General features: G+C 36.9%; 1 protein-coding gene across 3 annotated transcripts in view; it reads left to right on the forward strand.

Moving 5' to 3' along the window:
- The window catches only part of Prex2 (phosphatidylinositol-3,4,5-trisphosphate dependent Rac exchange factor 2), a 294,983-nt gene that overhangs the window by 77,147 nt on the left and 203,169 nt on the right, over positions 1-14,667 (forward strand). For 2 of the 3 annotated variants that reach the window (XM_040294020.2, XM_005322936.5), the window contains exons 5-6: positions 3,286-3,387; positions 6,753-6,914. In XM_040294020.2, coding sequence (XP_040149954.2) covers positions 3,286-3,387; positions 6,753-6,914 — 264 coding nt within the window. Of the gene's footprint in view, positions 1-3,285; positions 3,388-6,752; positions 6,915-14,667 lie in introns of those variants that run through there. The other variant, XM_078017136.1, reaches the window with a different exon arrangement.

Below are 14,667 nucleotides of genomic sequence, written 5' to 3' on the forward strand. Positions count from 1 at the left end.
AGTTTTCACAAAACCAGCAAAAAATATATTTAATTTTTTAAGGCAGCACATATAAATGCATATTTTGGCAGTTACTTGGATAATCTAAACACCACAGAGAACCACATTGTAAATGTACAGTTCAATGATATTTAGCAGAGTGCAGAGTGATACAACCACCCCCCCAAATCCAGTTTTTAAGTATGTCCATCACCCTAAAAAGTCCCTCACGTTTCTTGATTTCCATTGACTTTTCATCATCTCAAACCTGCCGTGTATCCTATCCCATGTGTATTTGCTTTGACCTTATAGTTTCTGTTTCTCTATTGAGATTTCCTATCAGTTTATTCACTGTTAACATTGTCTTTCGGTTCAAAAAATTCTTTGAGCATATTTATAATAGTTGTTTCAAAGTCTTTGTTTGCTAAATCCAGGATCTGAGTGTACTCGGAGTTTTTATTGACTGTGTATGAGTCACATTTTCCTGTTCCTTTGCATATCATAATTTTAAATTAAAAACTAGACATTTTAAATAACTTATGATAGCAATTCTGGATTCTATATCTCCATGAGATTGATCATTGTTATTTGTTCATTTCTTTGCTCTGTTTTTAATAACTTGCCTCGACTTATTTGAGGAATCTTTCTTCTCATCTGTCTTCAGCCGATGATATCTCCGCTCACTTTATTTTCGTATGATTCAGCCTTGCTTTTTAGAGATCCCTCGTTTGACTGCTTAGTTTAATGGTCAGCCAGTGATTTGTCAGAGCATAATTCTCTCTCTTGTCCATGGATCTGTGTGTGAGTGTGCGTATGGACACATTCAAAGGCCAGGTGGTCAGTCTGCAAGTTGACTCAGATCTTTCTTTCTAGGGATCTTCTCAGGTCTTTGTTTTCTGCATGTGCATACAGCTTTCCCAGTCATCCAGAGATAAATGTAAAGTTTCTCTAAGCCATCTATAGCGCTCCATATTTTCCCTGTAAATTTTTGGCTAATCTGCCAGTCTTACCCTTGCCCCAAACAAGATTACAGTCTCAGGCTGAAACTAGGGGCATTCCCTGTTTTCTTTATGGAGTTCTAATTTAATTGACAGCACTCCTGCCCGCTACAGCCCCCTGTATCCCCATTTGGCAGAAAGTTTTCCAGGCTAATGCTACTGTAGCCCGGAGTGTGGGGTTGGATTCTTGTCTTATGAATTTGAAGAATAAAATCTATGGACACAAGGGTGAGAGCAAAGTAACAGGATTTATTAGAGTAACAGAAAGGAAGTAGAGCTACCAAAGAAGGAGGGGTCCCAAGAGAGGATACCCAAGAGTGACTATGGTCCAGGGATTTATATAGATCTGTAAGTTTAAGGAAGTCAGCCCCCTGCCCAATTTTGGATAAGGCATTCGGTGTCCATGAGGTCTTCATGCAGACTTTAGTCCAATAAAATACCAATCAGGCATTTTTCCTTCTTTGCAGAGGCATGGACCCCAGTCACGTAGGTCCTGTTTAAAAATAGCCTCTTTGTAAGTTTCTTAGCAAATATCTGCAGGTGCTGTTTGTGCTCTGCTGTCAGGAAGTTACCTAGGGGCCCTTCTCCCTCTCCTCCCAGGCTTATCTCTTCCTCTTGACATCACAACTGTGATGGTACCGCCTGGAGAAAACCTCTATGCAGTATGAGCTGTGGGTGGGGATGGGTTCCGGGGAGAAGATAAGTCTAAGCAAGAATGCTGCAGACTCTCAGTGTTCTTACCTCAGGTTAAAAATTCCTCAGGAATAAACAGGTCTGCATTTGTTCTAGGACAGTTGATTTCTAGAGTCGTGAAATTGGTCTTTTTTGGTCTATCATTTGGAAAGAGGATGTACTGATCATCTCTTTTGCCATCGCTAGGAAAGCCTTTACCTTGCTAAACGTTTGGGGCTCTTTCTGAAGTGTGAGAATTCTTGCCTACTACGTTCTTTTCTACTTTTAATCTAGTCTACCGAGTGAATTGTGTGAAGTTCCTAGATAAAAATGCTGCGTTCCGGTGCTTCTATGGCCTGTGTAGAGGGAACCTGCTTCTCTGCTTCTTGCCCTGGCACGCATTCACCCTGAATTATCTGGATGACCTTAGGATAGAGATTACATCTCTGGTGTCATTTTCCTTATTCATTTCCTTATTCAATAGTGACAGTACCCTTTGACAAACATCCAAGAGTTCTTGGATTTGGCCCCTTGGTTATGCTACCACCTCTGTATGATGATCATTGAAATTTATGATCTTTGAAATTTCTGGAGGATTGTTTAGGCAGCATATGTTTACGCATGCATAAAGATTCTACAGTGTATATATATATATATAGCCAGTCTAAAGTGGTGATTGGCTTCGGCTATTTTTTCTCCCCACCATTGGTCTTCCTTTTGCATGGGCTCCTGCTCAGCAGTTGGTTGCCTTCTCAATGAATATGGAAGGGACAGTGTTTTAAAGCAGTGTCATGAAAGGTGCTAACTCACCAGTTTGACATCTGAGAGGATCTCTTCTCCCTTTGTTAGATATTTATTATCTAATATATATTTAATTGCGATGGTCATAAGATTTTTGGCAAATTTTGAGTCTGTTTCTTTGCATTGTTTAGGAAATGGTGGCTTTATTTACTGGAACCAGTTTTCTCTTGAACACCACTTTATGGTCATTGGACGTGCCTTCAATTTCAGTTCACTGTGATTACTGATTTAAGGATTTCTCCATTCACCTTGAATCAACGGAGATTCTGTCTGACTGACTTCTCTTGAGTTGGCTGTCAGGTGTCTGGCAGAGTGGGATAGCAAAAAGTGGCTTAGAGATCACTTGGTTAAAACCTACCAATTTTACAGAGAGGAAAAGTGGAATTCTGAGGTTAGTCCAAGCTGTGTCACCAGCCAGTGGTAGAGCCTGGGTTAGAAGTTAGAAACCTATTATCTGGACACTTGCTCTTTTACAGTGCAGTGTATCTCTCCTTATAAACAAAATCTGTATCCTTCCTCTGTCTAGTTATCATCTGTCCACCCATCCATCTCTTTCCCTCTCCTTTTCCCTGAGACTTTATTCTCGGTAGAATATATAAACTAATTTATAAGCTATACATTGAAAACATATTTTGGGTTCTGTATTCTATTTGAAAGACCAAGGTATTTCTCTCTGTCTCTGTGTTATTTGTGACGAGAACAATGTGCTCGTCCCAGAGAAAGAGGACTATAAGGACACAGGCTTTCATAACTTTTCAGCCTAACATTTTACCATAACAAGTTTCATAGCCTCAGGTTTATAAAATGTACTTAATTATGTTTATTTCCACCTCAGAACTGCATGTTGCTGGGAGGAAGAAAGAATACAGATGTTCCCTTGGAAGGATACTTGGTAACTCCGATTCAAAGGATATGCAAGTATCCTCTGCTCTTGAAGGTATTTTATGCGCTTTGTCATTGTAGCATTTTCTTTGTGCCTACATATTTTGCTGATGATCTTTTAAAGATTTGTCTTTTAAAGAGTCTGACATTCTTTTTAAAAAGGCAGGCCATAGTTACTGGAAAAAAATGGCTATTTTGTCACAAACTTATATATGAGGTAGAAGCATATTTCTAGTAGAAAAACCACTGAAAAAGGCTTTTAGTGCTCTATGTAGAAAACATACTTGTTTGAGTTTCATTTAGAGAAAATGCATTAGTTTGAAGAGAGATCCCATTAAGTGCATTATGTCTAGTTCATATAGCCCTTTAACTATAGGACTCTCTATTTTAAGTGAAACCACAGTTTGTATAGTTTTTGATATCCCCAAACTTTGGTGACTTCATGATGCTAATGAAATTAATGTCAAAATTGCATTAATTTCAGAGCCTGGTTTTAAAATCATTATTGTAAGGAAATAGTGTGGATCAGATGGGACAGTAAATGGTACAAATGAGATGAGATTGCTAAGAAAATACCACACCTCTTAAAGACAAGAAGTGCCCCAATAATGGTTATAAATCTGTTGCCTTATTATAGGAAGCAATATTTTTATAATGACAAATATATTGTACTGTCCTAACTACTACACTTACTGCAAGGTTTAATGAATAGGTTAGAGTGTCAATTTTCAAAGCTGTGTTTTTGAGTTATACCATCAGGAGAGGCAGCTGGAAGGTAGTGGTTGAGTACATGAGCTGAGTTCAGATCTCAAGTATGGTGCTTACTAGCTCTCTGACTAGGGTATGTAATCTAAACCCTCAAGCCTTGATTTTTCATTGATGAAACAGAGATGGTGATGTGATTATGACAAAAGAAAAAGAAGAAAAAAATTATAGCATGTAACTATGAGAAGTATATCTCTGTTTGTGAGTGAATATACATGACATGCTCATATAGGATTTAACATCATTAATTTAAATATTTTATATAAATCATTTAGTATAGCATGCACTCTATACATTTTAGCCATTAGTCTATTTGATTTTGATTTATTTTAATACATCAATGTCTAGTGGACATCTACATTTTTAAAAATAGAAATAGTATGGACATTAAATGCTATTTTGTTGATTTATTTTTTAAGATACAAATTTAACTACAACTTTTGTCAGTTGCATAAAGTTTATCTGTTTGAGAAGAATGTCTCTTATGAAAAAGTCAAAAGTCGCTTGACTAAGCCATAAAAAAAAAATTCATACAGAGAAGCTAATGCAGGTGTCTCCAGTTGTGCAAAGCTTTGGCACAGTCTTTGGAAGTAGAGAGTATTGGTGCAAATGTAATTCTGAGAATCCCTATAGTCCTCTTAACTGTGGAACTCAATTGGTATGTATATTCATAACTGCAGTTATTCTTTGCCCTAAATTTTGTGGAATCTCGGGGGATTTATGATTCAGCCTTCCTTCCTTCTCCTGCCCCCTCAATCCCTCCCTCCCTCCTTTCCTTTCTTCTTCCCTCCTCCTACTGTGGATTAAACCCAGAACAAGTACTCTGCCACTGAGCTTCATCCCCACCCCTTTTTATGTCTTTATTTTTTGAGACACAGTCTCACTAAGTTCACTGGGCTCCTTAAAAATTGTGATCCTCCCGAGTAGCTGGGATTACAGGTGTATATCACCATACCCAACAGAAATTTGTTTATTCTAAGAGTAAGAAGGGATGGGAATATTAAGAAGATGATTTTTTCCTTTTGGTGAAGACTATTTGCACAAACATGGAAAAACTATTTACTCTTGTAGCAGAAGTATTGGTGTTGATGTTTGTTACATCAGCAGAAGAATTGTGCTGGGATTCTCTTTGAGTTTGGGTGATTTTTTTTTTTTATTCAGAGGTAATATTAGTATTAAAGGTATTGGGACACAAGTGTTCAAAAAATAAACCATTGATCTGTGGAACTTGAAATGTTTGAGTCAACCAGTCAACCCAAGGTGTGTGGCCAATAACTGCCAGGTTATTATGGATGGTTTCTCTTGTTATTTCACATCATCTACATTCAACCCATGGGGTATCATTCCATAGGGACCCATCTCATGGCCTACAGGTTGGCTTGACCACTTCACATAACTTACAAGTACTTGGACCCCACAGAATTCCTGGTGAAGGCTGTATTTCTCCTCTATGGGTTTGTGATCTAGTTTAACTTTTAAGTCTTGTCCTGGGAGTGGTACAAAGATTTTTTTTTTTTTCTGGTGTTAGCTCTCCAGAACAGAAAGTGAACCGACCAAATGCAGGGTCAAAGTTGGGCAACTCAGGAGAGTGTAAGAACTGCCCACTTTCCACTGCATGTTGAGAATTAAGAAAATTCTTTTGAAGGGCTGCCTCAGGGTTTCTGTAATTGTGTTAGCTACATGATGGCAACTATAGTAAGGAAACAAATGACTAATTAAAAGTAATGTGGTCACAACTGTCTAGACAGTGGGTGAAGATGTTTAATTTTGTGTTTCTAAACAATAGCTAACAAGACCTTTTAATATATTTAAAAGATTAAAGATTACTCTAATTTTGATATCCCGAATGGAAAAAACATAAATTTAAAATTCCCCCCCAACCCCTTAGACTCCAAAACACAAAGGAAGATATTGGGTATGTGTTTGTTCATTCATCACAGAGGAGGAATCTAAGTAATTGGTGGAAACATGAATTGCTCCTTTTAAAAAAATTTTTTAAGTTGTAGATGGACCCAGTACCTTTATTTAATTTATTTTTTATGCAGTGCTGAGGATTGAGTCCAGTACCTCATACATGTTAGGCAAGCGCTCTACCACTGAGCTACAACCCCAGCCCTGTAAATGGCTCCTTAATGATGGAGTATTGCAAAATGTGTAAACTATTTTGCCTGAATGTAAGACATGCATAAATTTTGCTTTGCTTAGTTTCTCAAAAAAATGTTAGAAAATAAACATTTAAATTATTCTTGACATTATGGAACATACTTATTTGAAGATTTATTTTGTTAAAGGCTCCAGGAAAATGTAATTAACCTATAAAGATGTGCTTCTGTTAGAATAAAAGTCAAACATAAATAAAAAAAATTACATGCTCCAGGTGAGTTATTTGATGACTTGAAAGAAGAAATGTAACTTTGTTTTTAAAAATAAAATAAGTTTGAGGGGAAAAACTGGGGTGATTGGAAAATATGCGTTGGGATCATGCTTGCTCACTGATTCCATGTTTGTTTTTGATCCTAATCTTACTGGAGCTTGTGATGTCACTTAAAGTGGCTCTCATGATCTTTGTAATTTTCATTTCCTGGTCAGTCTGAACCTGCTGTACCAGAAAACTGAAGGTCAAAGGATAATTCCTTTTTTGGTGTGTATAAACAGGAGTTGCTGAAGAGGACTCCACGGAAACACAGTGACTACGTGGCAGTGATGGAAGCCCTCCAAGCCATGAAAGCAGTCTGTTCCAACATAAACGAGGCCAAGAGACAGATGGAGAAGTTAGAAGTTTTAGAGGAATGGCAGTCTCACATTGAAGGCTGGGAGGTACGTCCATTTCTGGCCCACTATAGAGATTAAGATAGTTCTCTTAGGTCCTGTGCCGTGAGTGGAATTATTGGCATTGGTGGAACCATAAGTGGTTGTTTTCCTAGATATTGCTGAAGGACCCTAATGTATTCTCAAAAATGCTCACAATATGTTTAAGGTGGCAGTTAATGACAATCTCGTTCTGAGAAGTTAATGATGGAGCCAATAGACACCGTGTGGTTCTAAACTTGGCTATTTCAGAATTTGTGCATTATAAACTATCCTTTTCCCTGTCTTAACTTTGATCAACAAATACATAGTCCTATCCTTGAGTGAACAAAAAGAATGTAAGTAAAGTTCATTACGTATGTTGTGATATTATTTTCAGACTCTAGGTATTAGATGTTGAATTTCATTTTAAGTCCACTCAGTCTAAGTTTTGATTTCTTCATTTCTAAAATGGAAGAACTCTCTATGATTTGATTTTTAAGGTCTGTTCAAAATGAAAAAAAAAATTATAGTTTCATGAGTCATTAAGGAAAAGCTTTAAAAAGGACAAAAATGCAAATGAAGTCTATGGGCCAGAATCTGTAAGATGTTTCTCAGCTGTCGTTAACTTCAGGTCCCAATTATTTCATGGGGGTTGGAGTCCTACAAAATTTTTCTTCTATACAGAAAAATAAGCCAAAATTTAAATGGTTTTGACTTAAATGTGTATGAGCTTTGGGCTACTATAATTTTTTTTCATGTTACAAAGTAAGCAATTAAGATGATTTTTAAAAAGTGTAAGCAAGATTGAAAATGTTCCCAGCCAAATGCTGTATCACATAAATCCAAGTAAATTGCTTTTATATTTAGGAATTTATAGTTGACTAATTTGTTTCTTATCTTCAATATGTTGGTTTTCACTTAGATCTAAAATTATATCCACCAAGAGATGCAAAGAAACTTCAAACATTCTCCTTCAGGAATTCTCCTCTATTTGTCTACTTCTGCTGTGAATCTTTTAAAATGCTAACTTGGATCTAACTTAGCTTCCTCTTTGGCTATCTTCTTCCATTTCAAGTGTCCAGGGTGACCTCCCATTTTGGCATGAATGTCACCTCTTTCAATCAGTTAGAATAGTTGTGTGTTTTACAGTTGATTCATGATGACAATTTCTCTCCTGGGGGGTGGTTGTCCTGCTGGGATGAGAAAAATGGAGTCAAGTTTGCTTTGCAGTTCTGTTGTCACTCAAACATTGGAAGAAAAAAACCAAACTTGCTTTAAATTGCAGGATTTGTCAGTGAAATCTGCCAGGCCTATTCCTAAAACAAGAATTTCAAAGACTTCTTCCAGTACTCTAAGGAAACCAAATCAGCCTCAATTTTGTTTCCTTCTGGTGTATATTCTGAAGATTGAATCTACTGCAGAAGGAGATTCCTTAAACACCACCAGTATTGTTTGCACAGTATTCACCAGCTATTCAAAGGGAGATATATATGGGTTGTACTATGTCACATGTAGCCCATAACAGAGGGTGCCTCAGCCTTATCAGCTGCTAGAGTTTGGATCTTGACTGTCCCCTCAAAGGCCCATGTGTTCAAGACTTGGTTCCCTAGCCAGTGACACTAATGGGAGGTGTTAAAAAAAAAGTTAGGTCATTGGGGGCTTGCCCTTGAAAGGGATATTAGGACCTAGCCCCTTCCCATCATCTTTCTCTTTTGCTTCCTGCCCACCATGGGGTGAGCAGCCTCCCTGTCACATGTTTCCATTGTGACCTATTGTGCTGCCACAGGCCAAAAGCAACAGGGCTAAGTGACCATGGATTGAGACTTCTAAAACCATGGGTCTAAATAAACTATTCCTTCTTCTAAGTTGATTTGTCCCAGGTATTTGTTATAGTGATGAAAAACCTATTTAACACACCACCTTGGTGATTTTACAATCCTGAATGCAGGAGAAAAGTGGAGCATTGAAGCCAAAGAAAGTTAGTGGTGTTTAGGGAATTCTATGAAGTTTTCAGGAAAATCAGGAAGGCACAGGGAACATGAATGCCTTATCCCTAGAAGGCTGGCAGCCTTGAGTAGATTTTGATGAGTGTGTTCAACCCCAACTGTACAGAGCGTTGGGGGTTTGGGTTCTTAGGGGGATGTAGCTTAGAGTGGGACTTAGGCAGCTGGTTGGCAACTTGTGGTCAGAACCTGATTACTCATTCCAGTTCACCACCCTGGAGAGATGAGGAGAGCTCTTGGTCACTTCTGAGAACTTCAGGAGAAATAAGTCTGATAGGATTCTATAGGAATGCAGAGTTAGACAAACAGAATGGATTCAGGCCCTGAGAAGTCAGGAATGGGTTACCAAGAGCTATTTTTTAATATTTATTTTTTAGTTGTAGTTGGACACAACATCTCTATTTATCTTTTTTATGTGATGCTGAGAGTCTAACCCAGGGCCTCGCATGTGCTAGGCAAGCACTCTACCTCTGAGCCACAACCCCAGCTCCCAAGAGCTATTTTTGAATGCCTAACAGGAATTACTGATCAGCTGGAAGGCAGCTTTGTGTCTATGTGGTGTGGCTCTTGTGGGGTTAGGACAGAGCCAGGATCAGATGTAGGTGGCAAGACAGTTTACGGAAGCCAGACTTCCCTAAAGAGTTTTCAAGGTCAGGAGCCTTGGACAAACACTGTGAAACAGCTGCTGACCATTCAGGACCACCTTCAAGATGACACCCTTGCTTTGGTAACTGAAATTCTCTTGAAGGGCATCCGAGTCTATGAATTTGCTCTATTTCCATTTTAGTTGGAAATTTTCTCATGTAAGTTACTTAATTACCCAGAGTGTCATTTCCCCATTAATCAAATGAAGGTTTTATTGTTTTTGCAATAAACTCTTGGGATCTGGAATTGTCATTTATGTGAATAAATGCTGCTAAATTATCATTTGTATGAATTTAGGTGAAATGGCAATTGAAATTTATCATTCCCAAATAATATGACAGAGTGAAAAGCATGGCTTTTGAGCAGACTTTGGTTTTCATCGGGGACTCCAACCCTTTGTTCTTGGGTAATATGTCAGACCTCTTTTATATCCAGTGTGAATTATTGTAGGGGTCAAATGAAGTAAGTGAAAGTACTTTGAAAACTGTAAAATGCTCTGCAAATGTGATAGTATTTTAAGGCTTTGGTACAGCAATGGGACTTAACCCTTGAGAAATTCTCCTCATTTGTCGAGTGTGCCCATCCACTGAAGGTGTTGATTACTTCAAGTGGTATAGTTCCAAGTAATGGGAATTAAAAGAAAATCTAATTTAAAAGATATTGGGTCACTCACAGAATCAATAGAAAAGCTATTCTCAGATTTAAAAGGTGCATTAGGATAGCTGTGGCTTTCTGGTTGTCTCATCAGCACCCTAGCCAAGATAAATAGGTTCTTGTATTTTTTTTTTCCATCCATATATTACTTCATTCAATGTTCAGAATTGAAATTCTAAGATTCCACTAATTTGGGGGATCCATTTCCTTAGGGAAGGGCAGAGCTCCTAGAATGCCAGTCACCTATCTTGGGAATATGCCAGTCACTCATCTGGCACTGTATGCAATCTAACAAAATACCTGGTTCTAGGTACTTTTTAAAGAAAAGAGGTTTATTTAGCTGATGGTTCTGGAGGTTCAGGAGGATGTCACAGGCCTCTGCTTAGCTTTAGCGAGGGGTTCATGGTGAATGGCATTATAAGGCGGGAATGTAGGAGGAAGAGGCCAATGATGTGGTGTGTGTGGTGAGGAATTCAGGGGAGGAAATCTGTAATAACAAATCCCCTTTATATGTACAACTACATTGCAAGGCTACCTTAGGATAACCCACTTGTGGGAACTAATTCCATCCCATAAGACCTTCATGAATGCCTCCATGACCTAATTACCTTCCACAAATTTCCACTTCTTAAAGGTTCCACCACCTCAACACTACTAGCACATTAATCTTTTGGGGATGGACAATATGCAGACCCTTGCAGTGAGCCTCAACAGTTTGCTGGGGTATCATCCCAATTATATAGACTTAAAAAGTGAGGACTATTTAACTTACATCCTTACAACTCACAGGTAGGCAAAGATCAGTTTGAAAAATAGTAGCCTGATTCTAAAGTTCCATATATTTCTTACTTTGTTATATTATAACCACACTGAGAGAAAAATTGAGCCAATTCTTTGGATTAAGGATTTTGTTTTGTTTTCCTGCTTCTTCTTTTACAGCAAGTTGATGATAGAAATTAGGTTTTTATTAGCATTTATGGAGTAACTGGCATAGAAGATCTGTAGTTATTGTTTATAATTGTTCATTTCTGAATCATGCCTTTTATTAGCATAATCTATTATATATATCTTATCTAACATGCAGAACATTGCAAGATACTCTACCAAAGGTAATGGTATGGAAATAATGTGATTTGGATGGGAAGTTTATCAGCTGATTCATTTTATAGAACAGTGATATTCTGTTTCATCCTTCTTCTTGTTTGGTTGATTGTATCATAACTATAACTTTTGGAGTTGTACAGAAGTATTTTGACAAGGGAATATCAATCAACTTTACATTGTTTAGTAATGGAACTTTAAAATCCTTCATATCCCTGTTTGGAATTGGTCTTTCAAATCTGGGAAAAACATGTCTGAACAAAAGAGAAGAGAAGGATTATTATTATTGTAGGTGTTGGGGAAAATGAGATTCAAGATAATTATTGTGATTTAGAAAGTAAAGAGAAATAGAAGTCTGGTATTTTTGATTACCTTTTTTTCATGGAGAAATACAATGCTACAAGACCATGTCGAAGACATCATGGAATCTATTTACTGGCTCCATTTGATTGAGTGTGCTATACAGCATACTGACTGCATGTCATGTTTTTTGTTATTTCTTGAGCCTGAGTCTTCCAGAGATTGGTGATGAGGCTGTTTTCTTTTGTACTCTGTCCTGTGTGACTTGGCAGGCACAAATTCATCTACTACCTTGAGGTAGAAATGATTTATAGATGACCTTGTTATTTGAGGGTAAGTGGTTCTGTGAAAAGGTCACTGAGAATGAGTCTACTTAAACAGAGGAACAAACTTTCTAGTGGGAGAAGAGGAAAGTTTTATCTTGGCAAAATCAATATAAACATTATCAGTATGATTTATATATGACAATTCCATTTACAATTTTATTGAGTTTGAACCTCAAGAAATGAATAAAAGTTGAATGTTGTTTTTTTTTGGGCGGGGGAGGGGGATATTCATTTTATGACAAAATTGTATGATAAAGTTATGCTAGTCTTCATGTTTAATTACATAACATTTAAAAATTGCTCTTTTGTAAGAATATTTACACAATTCATTAGTTTTCTCAAGGACACCTTTGGTGGGGGGGGGGATCTCCTGGAAATCAAAGGGAGATCAGTCTAGGAAAAGGACCAAAGGGTGGGAGGTAGGGAGGGAGGGGGAAGTGCTGGGGAGTGATATTGGCCAAATTATATTGCTATATATATATTGTGTGCATATATGAATATCTAATAACAAATCCCATTGATATGTAAAACTATAATGCACCAATTAAAAATGTGTGGGAAAAAAGAGACATCATTGATATTGAACACCTATCAAGTTGTCATTCTGGTCATTTTTCTTTTCTTGAACCGTGAGTGGGCCTGGATCCTTTAGATCTTGGTTGCTCTGTGCATTATATATGAGTGTGGAAATTTCAAGCCTCTCTTATCTTTTCCAAGACTGTGGTTTCTCTCTGTGGTCAGTTGTTTTTCTGATTGACATGCAACATTTAGTTCATGAGATGAACTGACCACGGAGTCTGCCTTTAAACGTTGTTAACTAATCAGTGGTTCCACATTACAGTGAGGTCAACTTGGTAGAGATTTATACCAGGATAAAATGTTCAGCACATTGCTTGGCATGAATAGAATTCATCTAGATAAAATATGTATTATGCATGGTTGTTTAATAACTAAATGTGTATTTGCTGAAGAATAGATATTTAGAATGAAAAATGAACACTGATTTTAAAAATGAAGAAAAACTACTAACAAGGTAAATAACAGACAACTTAAAGGACTATTCAATGATAATGAATATTAGTAGATGTAAGAATATATAGTAGATGTAAGGAAAGTGGTTCAAAAAGCCAAATTACTCAAGGATGGGGTGGAGGAAAAAATAGCTGGGGGTTTTGGTATCTACTGAGCACTTTGAATTCATGGTAACATAAAGCTGCCATTATAGTTAGCCCTAATTTATGTAAAACACTCCTTGTATTTGTAAATCCACAACAGGTTAGGATTTCTGTGTATAGGAATGTAACTGCTATTATCTGCCTGTGTTAATTTGGGTTACTTACTTGGAATGATTATTTAATGTTCAAGATAAAAGTATAACCATTTTGCAAAAATATAATCATTTTGCAATACAATTTACCATTCTTGGTTGGCTTATATGGGCCACCACCAGTCCAAGGGGGTGATATTCTGCACCTGTAGTAAAACTGCTACTAATAAAGTTACTTTCCATAATGTTATACAAAGTCTTATTTTAAGAATCAATTTGATGTTTCCTTTTCTCTTTCAATTCTATTCTAGCTTCTTGTCTAAGATAAAGGTGGTATTCTTTACAAATAAATAATAAGACATCATTGACACCAGTCACTGGATTTGAGGTTCATATTTCATGACAATTCATATTCATATTCAATTCATATTCATATTTCATGACAATTCATATTTCATGACAATCCTTGTTTAACAAACTCATGACAGAATACATAAAATTGTGTAAAATTTTTACATCTTCATTTATATATCTATTGTCAAAATGAAAAAAATAAAAAAGGAAAATGTCTAAAATTTAAAATGTATTTGTAATATAGATAACCAAGTTAACCTAATAGCTTTTTGTCCTAATTTATGTTCTTTTGGAAGTGTCTTCTTGTAGACATAAGAGTTGTCATTTTAATTTAATTTTTATAGTTGACTAGAAAACTATATTAGTGATTTTGTGTAAATGTGAAATTTTAAAAATCAAAAATAAAAATGTTGATTGAATCAATGATCAGAAATTTTCATCAGATTAAAAGAAACCAGACCTATCTAAACTTGATATTCTCTTGCATAGAACACTGCTAGACCTCTGCTGAAAACTTGCTTTATGTGTTTAATCCAGCTTAGCATATATTTGATAGGTTAGGTATAGAAACATTCTACATTTCTAATGGCTCACCATAGAAAATTATGTGCAGCTCACACCAGAGACTCTGGGTGTTCTGCTTAGAAGGGCAACTTTCCTCTGTTTATGATTCTGGCTCCTTCATCTTGTGGCTCTTCTCATTGTCTAACGGTTAGCTTTGTGTTAAGAATCAGTATTGGGGCTGGGGATGTGGCTCAAGCGGTAGCGTCCTTGCCTGGCATGTGTGCGGCCCGGGTTCGATCCTCAGCACCACATGCGAACAAAGATGTTGTGTCCGCTGAAAACTAAAAAATAAATATTAAATTCTCTCTCTCTCTCTTTAAAATAAAAATTCATTAAAAAAAAAGAATCAGTATTGTTGGGCTGAGTGGTGTAGTCAGTGGTAGAGTGCTTGCCTCACGTGCAGGAGGACTGGGTCCCATCTCCAGCACCAAAAAAGAAATTATAGTTTTGTCGATAATCATACAATCTTGGTGGGCACTCAGTAAAGGCTTATTTAATCAATAAGGATTCCCATGTCTTCCTTTAATAAATCAGCAGCTCTTTGGAAGGTTGTTCCCTTTATATCA

Source organism: Ictidomys tridecemlineatus, chromosome 7, assembly GCF_052094955.1.
Source record: "Ictidomys tridecemlineatus isolate mIctTri1 chromosome 7, mIctTri1.hap1, whole genome shotgun sequence".
NCBI lineage: Eukaryota > Metazoa > Chordata > Mammalia > Rodentia > Sciuridae > Ictidomys > Ictidomys tridecemlineatus.